Genomic DNA, 13,499 nt, shown 5'->3' on the forward strand with positions numbered 1-13,499 from the left:
ATGTTCAAGGCCTCAGATCTTTTCTTTAGGTGGTCTATAAATTCAGGTGAGATATACTCAAGGTTGTATTTTGGCTCTCATGGACTTGTTTTAATTTTCCTCAGCTTCATTTTTAGCTCTCATCTGAGGAGCAATTGGTGTGAGTGATACCCCCCCCCAAAAAAAAATTGGAAGTTTTTTTTCTCCAAATCTATGTATTTAAATTTTTTTACAAAACAACCTTGTTACCTTCAAAGTATTTTCTATTACACTGAATATGTTTGTCAAATCTGCAATTCCATTCTTGGAAACATTTTTCAAACTCATCTGTTTGGATGGCTGATAGCACCTCCCTCGTTTTCTTTTTCACTTCTTCTACATAGTCAAACTGCTGGCCTTTCATGTCCCTCTGTATTCTCAGAAACTAAAAAGAAGTCTCATCGAATGAGTTCAGGTGAGTAAGGTGCTTGGAGCAAGAGAGGCATGCTGTTTTTTGCCAAAACCCGGTGCATTGAGATGGCTGCATGAGCAGGTGCATTGTCGTGGTGGCAAAACCAGTCCCCAGCCTGCCACAAATCAGGTCTTTTTTGTCACACACTGCTATGCAATCTTTTCAGAAACTCAGAATGGAAAGTTTGATTAACATTCTGACCTGGTGGAATGAACTCCAAATGCATTCAACAATTTTGTCCAGGAAGTTGACAGATACCTAGAATGAGGTTTGTCATCAATCAACATTTCACCATTTTTGAAACAAGAAAACCACTTGTACACTTGTTTTTCTCATAGTGCTGTCCTTGTAAGCTGTGTCAGTTTCTGCGACATTTTTCCTGAGCAGGAAACAATTTCACAGCCTCACATCAAGATCTTAAAGCGGCCATCAAAAAAACCAAGGTTTGAGCAAAAGTGCTTTTACGAAAAAATTCACTATAACCAGAGAGAAACTTCCCAGGGTGCATTAACCTCAGAGAGAGTTGCTTGATGCTCACTTACTGGGAAAAATGCATACTGTGAAAGCTCAGTTCCACCCAGTGGAATTCCAGCTTTTTCTTGGTATCCCCTCATATACCTGCCTCAAATAATTTTCTCTGTTAATTACTAATTAATTTCACTTCCTTTGATTAGCCTTATGGTAATGTGAGGTTTTTGTTGATTTTTGTTCTTACAGAACTTTAAGATTGATGTCAAAGGCATGATTTTCACCCTACTTCACCGACATAACACGACAAAAACACATAAGTTTTTCTCTTCCTTTTGGATTCCTATTTTATATCACAATGGTAAGCTATAACTGAGTAGTTCCAAATTTGTGTTTTAGAAGGGTATTAGGATGGTCTCTTCCTTCATCTCCATAAAAATAGTAGTAGTGTAAATACAGAAATACTTTTACAAATTATATAAGTTATTCTAACTGGAAATTAGTAATTGCATGCATAGTCTTCTCTATAAAATATGTTCATTTTGTAATTCAGTATTACAATTAAATGGCTATTATAATTTATACAGATAATCCATCTATTTTTGTGAAATACTTAAAAAACGTTAATAATTCTATGTACTTTACCCAAGTCTTTGGCAAAGCAGATGGGTATGGGTATATATACAGATAGTTTTGGGAGGCCCAGGTTTCTCATATTTTATATTTTCTCTTTTTAAAATTTAAAAACAATGTACAACTCATGTACCTGTTGATTGCATATAGCATACATGTTACTCATTGTCAGTGCTAGCCTTCCTTTCATGGAATATTTCTGTTGACTGACTTTTAAGTCCCCAAACATGCTTAAGACCAAGCATTAGTGTTTTCCATTAAAAAAGTTAAAATTATTTTCTTAAATTTTTAAAAAATAAGGTGGGAAAACAAAGTTAAAAGGTAATGGAATTTTTCCACAAGCTCTTTGAAGTACCTTTATGTAGCTACTGCTGCCCTATTACTAAAAAGTGGAGTTAGCATGGCGGGGTTCTACTTCTCCTTATATTCTTGGGCTCTTATTATCAAAGCATTTCCCACTCAGGTATTTGAAGGAAGTTGTGAATAAATGACGCTTGTGTTTACAAATGTATGTGTATCTGTGTTTCTAGCCTTATGAATTTTTAATTTCAGAAGATAATTTATTTCCTTGAGAAGACTGCTTTTTAAAATCCCCCTACAGCTTTTTTAAACCGTACTTACTAATTCTCTGACATACACTTATTTTAAGACCTTATGGCCAAATTATTAAAAGCTTTATGTATTTTGGCAAAATAGTACAAATGCAGGATTATTTTTTCATGCTGAAAAATAGGGTTTATCCAAATTTTAATCATACATCCTAGGAACCAGTTTTACTGAGAACCTACAGCTTAACAGATTTAAAAATTTCAGTAAACGTACATTTAACTGAGCCTTTTGAAATAATGGCGACTTTCAGACTTCTTTCACTTAACTACATTTAGATATTTAGGTTGTCTTTGATGACACTCTAAAAAATCCAGGTAATCTTCTAGGAATGAGAATTCTCGGTCCTTAGTGGAGGTGTCATTGTCCCTTTCCATATCTTTCCAAAGAAATGGAATCTTTGGGAATCTTTGGAAATGGAATCTACCTCTGTGCAACGTGGTAGATTGACCTATAGGATCCTGTGAAATAAATATGAGGTGGGTCCTTGTAAATAATGAAGAAAGTTCTTTGCCTCTGAAGGGAATAAAAAATAACTAGCATTCTGAGTGAAAATCACTCTGTGTGGTCTCAAACCACAAAACTGAAAAGATAAAAATCATTGATGGCATATTTGCCTAACCTTATGCAGAGCCTCGTGTCCTTTAGTCTTATTTCTTATTGTGAAAGAAAACCTCACAAATGAGGAATATATCACTTTTTATTTCTCTCTCTCCCTTAAAATAAAGGTCTCCAAAAAATTGATAAAGGATGGAAATCTACTGGTAGATTTCAAATTTATGTTTGGCTATACTATATTTCATCCATTCTCAAATGCATTTTTTCTCATCTTGAAGTCCTCAGATTCCAGATGAGTTTATAATCAATGACAACCTACAATTATGACTACAACTTTTTTTCTTATTATCTAAATGAATGATTTATAGAGATAATTGATGGCATTTTAAATTCATTGTAATGTGGTAATTAATGATCATTGTTTGTTGCATGCCTCTCAGGCGTCTAACTAGAAACCATATATTGTGTAGGTTTTTTGCATGTTAGGTACCACACCCAAACTAGTTCTCAGTATTTTTACCAGATAGGAGAGTTGTCCTTTTTTTGATATCATATGTTCAGTAGATTTTCCTGGAATGTGGAAGAAATGAGGGTTTGTATACCTCTGAAGACAAGCCTGGTTATTCCTTTGGGAAAGGGAACAGGCAGGGGAACCCTGTGGAGCTGTTCTCTGCACACATGGGGTTGCCATGAAGTGGAGTCGGCATAAAGGCATCAAATAAACCAAATAGTGCTACTGACCTTATCCAATCCTCTGTCAGCCTCACAGAAACAGTTTCAGCATTTCTTACCTGGTTTTCTGTCATAATCAAGTGCCCAATATTGCCACATTTATTCCTTTCTCATCAGCATTCATTAGGGTGCAAGAGAGAAATAAAGGACAACCTATTAGATCCATTTTCAAAAATAGAACACATTTTTAAATACATAGCATGAAATGTTGAATGTATATTCAATTTATTGTGAAATTAACTAATATTACCAAATACACTATTTACTTTTTGCAGCAGCAAGCTTTAGAACTAGCTTTGGATCGTGCAGAGGTGAGGCGTGACTAAGTTACATATTAAAATAGTCTTTAATTGACAAAAATTCAATTTTAAGAGACTTGTGTATGTTATTTTTGGAGAAATATGCCAATAACTTTTACAGTGAATATGCAGAAAATATATATATCAGGTTATGTTTGGATCATCCATTACTTGGTAGCTTTAGATTATAATGCTGTATAATAAAATGTATTTGAGCAGTGACATAGATTTTCTAAAATTTTCCTGTTGGACAAGATTTAATAATTATTCAATTAAAAGAGAAAAACAGTTGAAAGACTGCAATTAGATATAGAACTGCTTTAAATACACAGGTATTTTCTAAGGAACCACAAAGTGTATTGGAAATGTTTCTGACCTGTGAAATCAGTTCTGAAGCTGTAAAGTTTGACTTATAATATTGACATACACCTACTCCTTACTTATCAGCTAGCTCTTCTGACATTTTGCATTTATGACAATGGTTTAAAAAAAAATCTGCTATCCAATGATTTTTGTGTATTAAAGAGTTGACAAGCATGGTGTCAACAGCTGCAGGGCATCCCATCCAAGCAACTACACAAGCAGCACTGGGCCAGCAGATGCCAGTTTGGGTACCCAGCTCCAATGCAGCCTGGAGCACTGCAGCTTCAAGTTGGTATGGGGTAGGGAGGGAGGAAAAAAGGCATGAGAGGATGCTTGTAAGAAATGTGTGCTAGCTAAAATGACACCCCAAAGAGAACTAAATTGGGGCATGAAGCTTCCACCTCAGTGGTTGGGTACTCGGAGCCCAGCCATGCATTCAGCACCTTTACAGGAAACTCTGAGTCTCCGTGACTTCCCAGTCTTAAAAGGCAGAGTAGGCCCCCGGCCCCTGAATGTAGGATTAAAGTGAAGTGGTTAAGCCGGGGTCTCTCCAGCCAAACAGCCTAGTTTTATTTAGCTTCATCTCCTCCGTGCTGCCTCCGTGCAGAGGCATGATCTGTCATGGGACACTGCACACAGATTGTACTTTCTAAATTAAAAAAGAGAGAGAGACACACAAATGGATGGTCTGAACACAGAAAAAGAAAGTCTTTCATTTTCACCTGACAGCCCATCTTTGGAAACCAGCCATGCCCATAGGTGAGGAGTAGGTGTATTCTGCTGTAGTACTACACAGTTCAAATTTCACTTGTTTTTAGTTCAAGTAGTTTTCCTTACAAGGCATAATTTAATGTGAACGAGACACTTGAATGTCTAAATAGATGTTGTCGATATATATATTTGTTTTTTCTCTTAGGTAACAGGCAAGCAATGCTCATAAACTTTTCTTTTTTTAGTATGTCATTGAAAGTGCCCGACAGAAACCTCCTAAAAGGAAATACCTATCTAGTGGAAGGTAGGCCTACTTAATTGATAACGTCTTAGATTCATTGAACTATGATAATTGAACATAATTTACTGCATTTCTACTAGGTTCTATGCTGGAAAATCATGATAGTTGTTTGGGTGTATTAGGAATTCCTATGTTTATGCTTGCACCTATGTCAGATCCTATGCCTAATTTGGGGGAAATTGGATAAAATTAAGAGAAAGTGTAAAAGAATATTTTGTAGTGATTATTACATTAACATTATTTTGCACATTACTGTTTTTCAGAAAATCTGTATTTCAAAAACTCTATGACTTATATATTGAAGAATGTGAAAAAGAGCCCGAGGTTAAGGTAAATAACAATTATTCTATTTCAAAATAGAAGGGATGTAGGACTTGTGGAGAACCTAATTTGAGGCACTAAGTGATTTTGTTTTCATGAGTGAACTAACATCTGTTTCAGCCAAACATGCCAGTCATACAGCTGACCCATTGTCCTAGCTAATCTGGTACCAGGTGGTAATCACCTTCGTAGGTCGAAGAGGCAGAAGGAAAGCCACAGAATATGTTAATCTTTAGCTGCTGCTTCACACCGAAGAATAATTTCTAGATTTCATTCAGGAGAAAAGTAGCCCATTTCCTCATGATGACATATACTGGAAAATTAAAGCTATTACAGGGCATGTAGGAAATTCAGATGTTACCAACATTAAATTTACCTGACCATGAATGAATTAATTTTGTGACCATGTACACCTTTATCACCTGAAGGAAGTATTTCTGTATGTAACTTAGTCTGGAGTAACTTAACTCCTTTTTATTTAGCTTCAAAGTATGGGTAGTGGAGATGTAGTACTAATGGATTTCTTGGAAGGAGGGAGGTACAACCAAAAAAAAAGAAATTTCTTGTTATCATTTGGGCCCTTAGTGTGGAAGAGCTTCAAAGTTCTCTGTGAGCTCTTGTCCTTATTAAAAATGACTGCATTTTTCCACCAAGCAAAATTAGTAGAATTCTAGCTGTGTATAGCCTCTAAAAGCTTTACGTTAGAGAAAAATGACTGCTAGACTTAAATTTTATGACAAATATTTTAGCCTTTGTTTGCTTTTCCTCCTCTGGAGTAGAATGTATATTTTTTTGCTTTTGGGTGGTGATAGATCATCAGTTTATACTTCTTCTGCTTATGGCTACATGTATTTAATATTTTTTTTATCAATGTTATACATTAGTTTATGTATATATATAAATTGTCTTTTTGAGATCCTGTACAAATAAATACCTGTAAATAAATAAATATATTTTTAAAAAGACATCTGTCGACTCAGATGGCTCTCCCAAGTGAAATTCAATAAGATGAATTGCTGTATGTGTAAAATGGTTAAATTTGAAGTCATGGACATATAGGTATAGATGTATATTGAACAATGAAATGGTGCCTAAGGAACTATTAAATTGAATTGAAAGAAAATTGCCTAAAATTTCTCTTACTAATTAGTTATTTAGGGATTCACATTTTAACTAATCAGAGCAAATTGAAATGATTGGGATTTAATTTAGGCCAAACTTTTAAGAAACTATTAAATATTTTATTTTGTAGATTTACCTATTGCATGTTTATAAACAAACAAACAAACACAAACAAAAAAAGGTCATCAAATTGATTCCAGCTAATAGCAGCCCTATGTACGGTTTCTGAAACTGAAATCTTCCTCTTCCCCCCAACAGTTTTATTGGCATATCATTCACACATCACATAATTCAATAGTTCATTCACATCAGGAAGATTGGTGCAGTCACCACACAAACAATTTCAGAACATTTTATTCCTTCTCATATTCATTGTTCTCTCTTCATTCTTCACCCCACCTCTACAACCATGCCTCTAGGTAAATATTAATCCAGTTACTCTCTGTACACATTTATCTATCCTGGATTTCATATACAGTAAGTCATACAGACAACAAGAAACAAAACAGTAAAAACCTCAACAGTAAGAAAGCAGAAAATATTAAAAACTGAAATAACTTAAAAATGAGTCAAATGGGAAATCAAATGATAAGGTGTTACAAGTTAACTTACCCTTATCTGCCATAACTACCTTTCCATTGTTCTCTCACTGATAGTAAGACTATTCATATCCCTGGACGATGGTCACAGGGTATTCACCAGAAGTTTAATCCATATGGGGATCCTGCAGATAGATCTTGGGCTTCCACTGTTATCCATTGTTCTCTCCAAACTGGGTGTTCAAAATTTAAGCTCCAGTACTGTTCCCTTCTTCAGATATGTATTTTATTATTTACACTCCTTGGATCACACAGGCTGGTGTGCTTTTTTCATGTGGACTTGGCTGAGGTCTCACTTAAATGGCTCTTAGAAGACAAACCTTTAACACCCCAGATGGCTGTATTTTCCGATAGCCAGGCCCCAGCTGATTTCTTCATCACACTTTGCTATAGCACACATATCTTCAGTAATCTCTTAATGAGGGCTAGTATCAAGTAGGGTCTTGTTATAAGAACTAATTGTTCTTAGGTTAGGGCTATGATTAAATATGAGTCCAAATGCCATTCATATATCTATGATTTGTATATGTCTCTGGTTCACTTTAGCGACATCATTTGGCCATAAAATATTTCTAAAATGTGCACTTGTCAAGAGGTAAGCCAAGGAGAATGCCCTAAATTTGTCATTTGTATAAGCCTCATAATGTAATACTATAAACAAATCATGGAACATGTATGTGTATTTTCTATTTAGGTATTGTTTTTAAACTACCAATATTCCTTTGTGATTGAATTATAAAAATTAAGCTTGTATCGCTGTCTTGTGCATGGTGTGTCATAGGTGCACATCACACCCATATGTTCATGATTGTCTTTTGGAAGGAATACCCAGTGATTGATACAGGTCTGAATTTGTTATATCCTAGACTTATTTGGTTGGTTGTACTGTTTCATTTTCATGAGCTCTGCCTCATTTTAAAGCAGAAATTAAGAAGAAATGTGAACTTGTTAGAGAAGCTTGTTATGCAAGAGACATTGTCATGCCTAGTGGTCAACCTATATCCAGGAAACGAGGGATATTCTCTGATGCTCAGGGGAAAAAATGGATCAGGTAAGATGCTCCCAAGAACAGTTGCCACAAAATACTTCTGCCAGGCAGGATGTGCTAGTTTTTAAATTGTGCAACCTTATAAATGGCTTATCCATTATGTAAGTGTTGATGTAGTGATAGAAACAAGCAATTTGTCCTCTTGAAGATATGCTTTGTTGGAGTAATAGAAATTATCTTAAATATAATTGGTTATTCTTTCTGTATATACATTTAAAAAGAATTCTAATTGAGTGTCTTTGGCTTCAAGTAATAAAACGTAGTGTTAGCATGATTGCCAAAATTTTATTTTGCTCTATTGTTGTTTATATTATATTTTTATTTTTGATAGCATTAGGATATTTTAAGATACGCTCTCCATTTTGAATATATTGAGTCTGAAAACTACGCAGACTCACTGCCTTTTAGATAATTTGGGGATTAAATATTTTTATGAATGTGAGTATGGAAAGTTTTAAAACAATCTTTGTTTTACTAGAGGCATATAAATATTTGAAATGATCATGCTTTGTTAGGTGTTCTACAAGGAACTCACCTAGTTAGGAATTTTTTTTTTCTTGTATTGGTCATTATAAAATGTGACCCAAAAGGATTTTGTTCTATAAAGGACTACTATTCAGATGGAGTACCAAATTACCACTCCTGATGTCTAAAATCGATTTAATAGTCATCAAGCAACTTTCAGTTATTCTCATGTTGGAATTTTGTCATTCTGATTATGATACCAGAGGCTTTGATTTAGGGACTTTGGTGGTCAAGCTCTGTGATTTAAACCCACCAGCTGCTCTGCAGGAGCAAGATGAGGTGGTCTGTTTTTGTAAACATTTACAGCTTCAGAAACCCTAGGGAGCAGTTCTACTCTGTCTTGTCGGGTTTCTGTGAGACAAAATCAAGTTCATGGAAGTGAGTTCAGTTTGTGTGGCTATCATTTGAGTTGCTTTCTTGTAACAGTTTTACTTTTCACATCTGAATTGAGCTTTGGCCACTAAGCAGGTGTTCTTTTATGTTTTTTATACTTTTCCCCCCTTTTTGTTTAAAAAGAAACCAAAACAGTAACTTATGTAATTCAGGGAGTCTTTTTTGTAATAATGAGAGTCTCTTAGTTGCGTGCTCCTTATTTTTATGAAAAGTTACTTGAATTAGGCACCTAGATTTTCCTATGAGCTTGATTATTTTAAGAAAGTTAATGTTTTTGAATTAAGATTCTGAGACCATTCGATTGCCTTATGAAGAAGGGGAATTGCTTGAATACTTGGATGCAGAAGAATTACCTCCTATTTTGGTTGATCTCCTGGAAAAATCTCAGGTACAACATTTTTCTCATCAAAATGCTCTTCTATCTGTCAGCTATAAGATTTTGTGATAAATCATTTCATGTTAACTAGTATAGCCAAGAGTGTTTATAGCATTGTAAGTATGTGGAAATTGGCTTATTATGGAACATAGATTGAGTTAGTCAGCTCTTTTGAAATTGCTATAGAATTAGCTTTATGAGTTGAATGTCTTTGGTAGTCAAGAAATTATGAAAGAAATTACTTTGGATATACATGAAGACAGTAGCTTTTCACCTGGTGGTCAGAAACTGGCCTTCATATCTATCCATACTTCTCTGTCCAGCCTAAGTAATCATTTATTTTTTCCTGCTCTCCTTCCTTCTTACTCCCTAGGTTAACCCCAGCTCTGCTACATACTGAGGGAAAAGAAGCAATCATGTGTTCTCACCCGTCACTGGTCAGCCAGTATACCCACATCTCTCTCTACATTTTCTTTTGCTTCCTGTTAAATCATAGGTTCTCAACCTTCCTAATGCTGCGACCCTTTAATACAGTTCCTCATGTTGTGGTGACCCCCAACCATAAAATTATTTTCTTTGTTACTTCATAACTGTCATTTTGCTACTGTTCTGAATTGGGCGACCTCTGTGAAAGGGTCATTCTACTCCCAAAAGGGTCGTGACCAACAGATTGAGAACTGATGTGTTAAGTGGACGATGTTTGCTGTTCCTAAAGCATCCTCAGGGACATGTATTCTGGGTCATCCCCTACCTATGCCAGTACTTGTAACAATAACCCCCTTGTCTTTTAGCATATTTATTTTTCTCTATATGTTACATCCAAAACACAATTATACTGCTACTTTACTTAATAAAAAAGATGTTTGACCACATGTTCTTCTCTAACAAAAAACAACAAAGCAGTGCCATTGAGTCAATTCCAACTCTGTGCAACCCTTTAGGGTAGTCAGCGGGTGGTTTTGACTTGCTCACTTTGTGCTTAGCACCCCCAGTACTATGCCATCAGCACTCTTCCTTTGCTAACTGAATCCCAAAATCCAAACAAACTGATGTCCAGTCAGTTCACTCATAGCGTCCCTGTAGGACAGATTAGAACTGCTCTTCTGTGAATCCTTATGGGGTTGGGCTACGTTATTTTTATCACATGGTGCAGCTGGTAGGTTTGAACTGCTCACCTTGAAGTTAGCCCAAGCACCTAACCCTCTGACACCTGAGCTTCTGCTGTGCTGTAATTCTCCTCTGGGCAGCAAAACTACTCAAGTAATTATCATTGTTGAATTGTCGATAATCATTGTCTTCTATTCATATCTCATTCTTCCTCTACGCACTTCACTCCACACTATGGCATCGTCATTCTACAGAGGCTGCTCCTGCCCGGTGACAGTCATCTGGGCACTAAATCAGTTGGTTACTTTTCTGTTCTCATTTTAATTGATCATTTAGCAATATTCTTTGCATATAACCACTTTCACCTTGTAACACTCTTCACTATACATATCATGTATTCCTAGTTTCCCTTGGCCATTGGTTTTTTTCTGTCTTCCATCCACAAATGTGTTGGGTCCCAAGCCCTTTAGTAACATTCTTCCCCTGTATTATCTCAACTAGTTTCGTGGACTTAAAAAAATATCAATGGGCAGTTCAGGAAGACACGGCTAAATGTTGAAACGTGCAAGGACCTAGAATTAGAAAACAAAAGGGAAGAACACATTCAGCATATCTGAAACTGAAAGAACCCGAGAAAAACGTCAAGCCTCAAATTGCAATTCTGGAAGATTCTATAGGCACAATATTATTGATGCCGGAGGCATGAAAAGAAGATGGAAAGAATACAGTCACTGATCGCTGTACATAAAAGAACTAATCCAAAGTCCACCGTTTCAGGAGGTAGCAAATGAGCTAGAACCAATGGTGCTGAAGGAAAAAGTTCAGACTGTACTGAATGCATCAGCCAAACACAAAGCTCCAAGATTGACAAAATACCCACTGAAATGTTTCAGAAAACTGAAGAAGTACGGGAAACACTCATTTGTCTATGCCGTGAAATTTGGAAGGCAGCTACCTAGCCAACTGACTAGAAAAGATCCATATTTGTACCCATTCCAAAGAATGGTGACTCAACAGAATGCTCAAATTACTGAACAGTATCATTGATATTGCATACAAGTAAAATTTTGCTGAAAATCTGACAATAGTACAGCAGTGCATTGAGAGGGAGCTGCCAAAAGTCCAGGCTGGATTCAGAAGAGGACTGGGAACAAGGGATATCATTGCTGATGGCAGATGGATCTTGGCTCAAAGCAGAGACTACCAGAAAGATGGTTTTTTGTGTTTTATTGACTATACAAAGATACTCAACTGTGTGGACCCTAATAAACGCTAGATAGCCTTGAAAAGGAGGGAAATGCTAGAACACTTCATCGTGCTCATTCGGAACTTGTACATGGAACAAGAGGCACTTGTGCAAACAACAAGGGAATAGTGCATGGTTTAAAATCAGGACAGATGTGTCTCATGGTTTTATCCTCTCACCTTACTTGTTCAATTTATGTGCTCAGCAAATGATCAGAGAAGCTGGATTATATGAAGAAGAATATGGCATCAGGATTGGAGGATGGCTTATTAACATGCCGTATGCAGTTGACACAACCTTGCTTGCCGAAAGTGAAGAGGAATTGAAGCACTGACTGATGAAGATCATGGATTGTAGACGTCAATATGAATTACAACACAGTGTAAGGAAGACCCAAATCCTTCCCTCTGAACCAATAGGTAACATCACAAGAAATAGAGAAACGGTTGAAATTGTCGAGGGTTTTTGTCTTGGAAGCAGTCAGGAGATTAAAAGATGTATTGCATGAGGTAAATCTGCTTCACAAGATTTCTGTATTGAAGAACAAACATGTTACTTTGAGAACTGAGGTGTGCCTGACCCAAGCCATGGTACTCTCCTTTGCCTCATCTACATTGAATAAGAAAGACTGTTGAAGAATAGATGCATTTGAATTGTCCTGGAGAAGAAGAGTGGAAGTACCATGGACTGCTAAAAGGACAAACCAGTCTGTATTGGAAGAAGGAATGCCAGAGTGCTCCTTAAAGGCAAGGGTGGCAAGACTTTGTCTTACATAGTTTGGACATATATTGTCAGAAGAGACTAGTTCCTGGAGAAAGGAAGGCCTTCCATGAGAGAGATTGACACAGTAGCTGCATGAGTGGGCTCACACATATCTATGAACAAATATGAGGATGGCACAAGGCCGTGCAGTGTTTCATTCTCTTGTGCATAGGGTCACTATGGGTCAGAACTGACTGGCATCTAACAAGTAGTTCTTGATTCATCTTGCCTTCATCTTTCACATTTGGTCTTATCAGCATGTCAGTAAGTCTACCTTCAAAATACCTGATCCATTGCCATGGTTACTTTGCTGAACTCCTATTTTCATTCTAGAACTTTCAAAATCAGTTCACCAGGAAAACCAGAAACACCCGACGAAGCATAACACAACCAAAAGTCCCTGCTTCACATTCTCCACTGTCCCCTTACTACACAACACCCCTGTCTTAATTGCCCTCATCTTCACTCATGACCCTCCAGCCAGCCGTACTAAAACACATCAAGCTTATTTCAGAGCCGAAGCATAACACAACCAAAAGTCCCTGCTTCACATTCTCCACTGTCCCCTTACTACACAACACCCCTGTCTTAATTGCCCTCATCTTCACTCATGACCCTCCAGCCAGCCGTACTAAAACACATCAAGCTTATTTCAGAGCATACAACCTCACTTCTTGTTCCCTAGAATCACCTGGATTTTTTTTTTTGGTGGGTTTTTTAAGCTGAAATGTCATTTCCTTAGCTTCTTAGCATCTAATCTCAATTCAACCCTCTTCTCCATTTTGTTTCCTTACAGCATGCATCACTCCTGAAAAGGATCTTGTTTACTTATTTCCCACCTGTCTTCCCACCCTGAGAGCTAACATTCACCACTACAACCTGAAGTTTCTTGGATAATG

At 36.6% G+C, this 13,499-nt stretch overlaps 1 protein-coding gene across 14 annotated transcripts in view; it reads left to right on the forward strand.

The window, feature by feature from the left end:
• The first annotated feature begins 1,149 nt into the window (after positions 1-1,149).
• SUPT20H (SPT20 homolog, SAGA complex component) overlaps positions 1,150-13,499 on the forward strand; it is a 49,072-nt gene continuing 36,722 nt past the window's right edge. For 9 of the 14 annotated variants that reach the window (XM_045287106.1, XM_045287108.1, XM_045287111.1 and 6 more), the window contains exons 1-6: positions 1,150-1,259; positions 3,703-3,738; positions 5,046-5,104; positions 5,365-5,431; positions 8,065-8,194; positions 9,394-9,497. In XM_045287106.1, the coding sequence (XP_045143041.1) occupies positions 1,257-1,259; positions 3,703-3,738; positions 5,046-5,104; positions 5,365-5,431; positions 8,065-8,194; positions 9,394-9,497 (399 nt within the window). In that variant the 5' untranslated portion in view covers positions 1,150-1,256. Of the gene's footprint in view, positions 1,260-3,624; positions 3,739-5,045; positions 5,105-5,364; positions 5,432-8,064; positions 8,195-9,393; positions 9,498-13,499 lie in introns of those variants that run through there. The other 5 variants (XM_045287107.1, XM_045287118.1, XM_045287119.1 and 2 more) reach the window with 3 other exon arrangements.

This window comes from Echinops telfairi, unplaced genomic scaffold, assembly GCF_000313985.2.
Source record: "Echinops telfairi isolate 266 unplaced genomic scaffold, ASM31398v2 ScPeMD7_11;HRSCAF=52, whole genome shotgun sequence".
Lineage (NCBI taxonomy): Eukaryota > Metazoa > Chordata > Mammalia > Afrosoricida > Tenrecidae > Echinops > Echinops telfairi.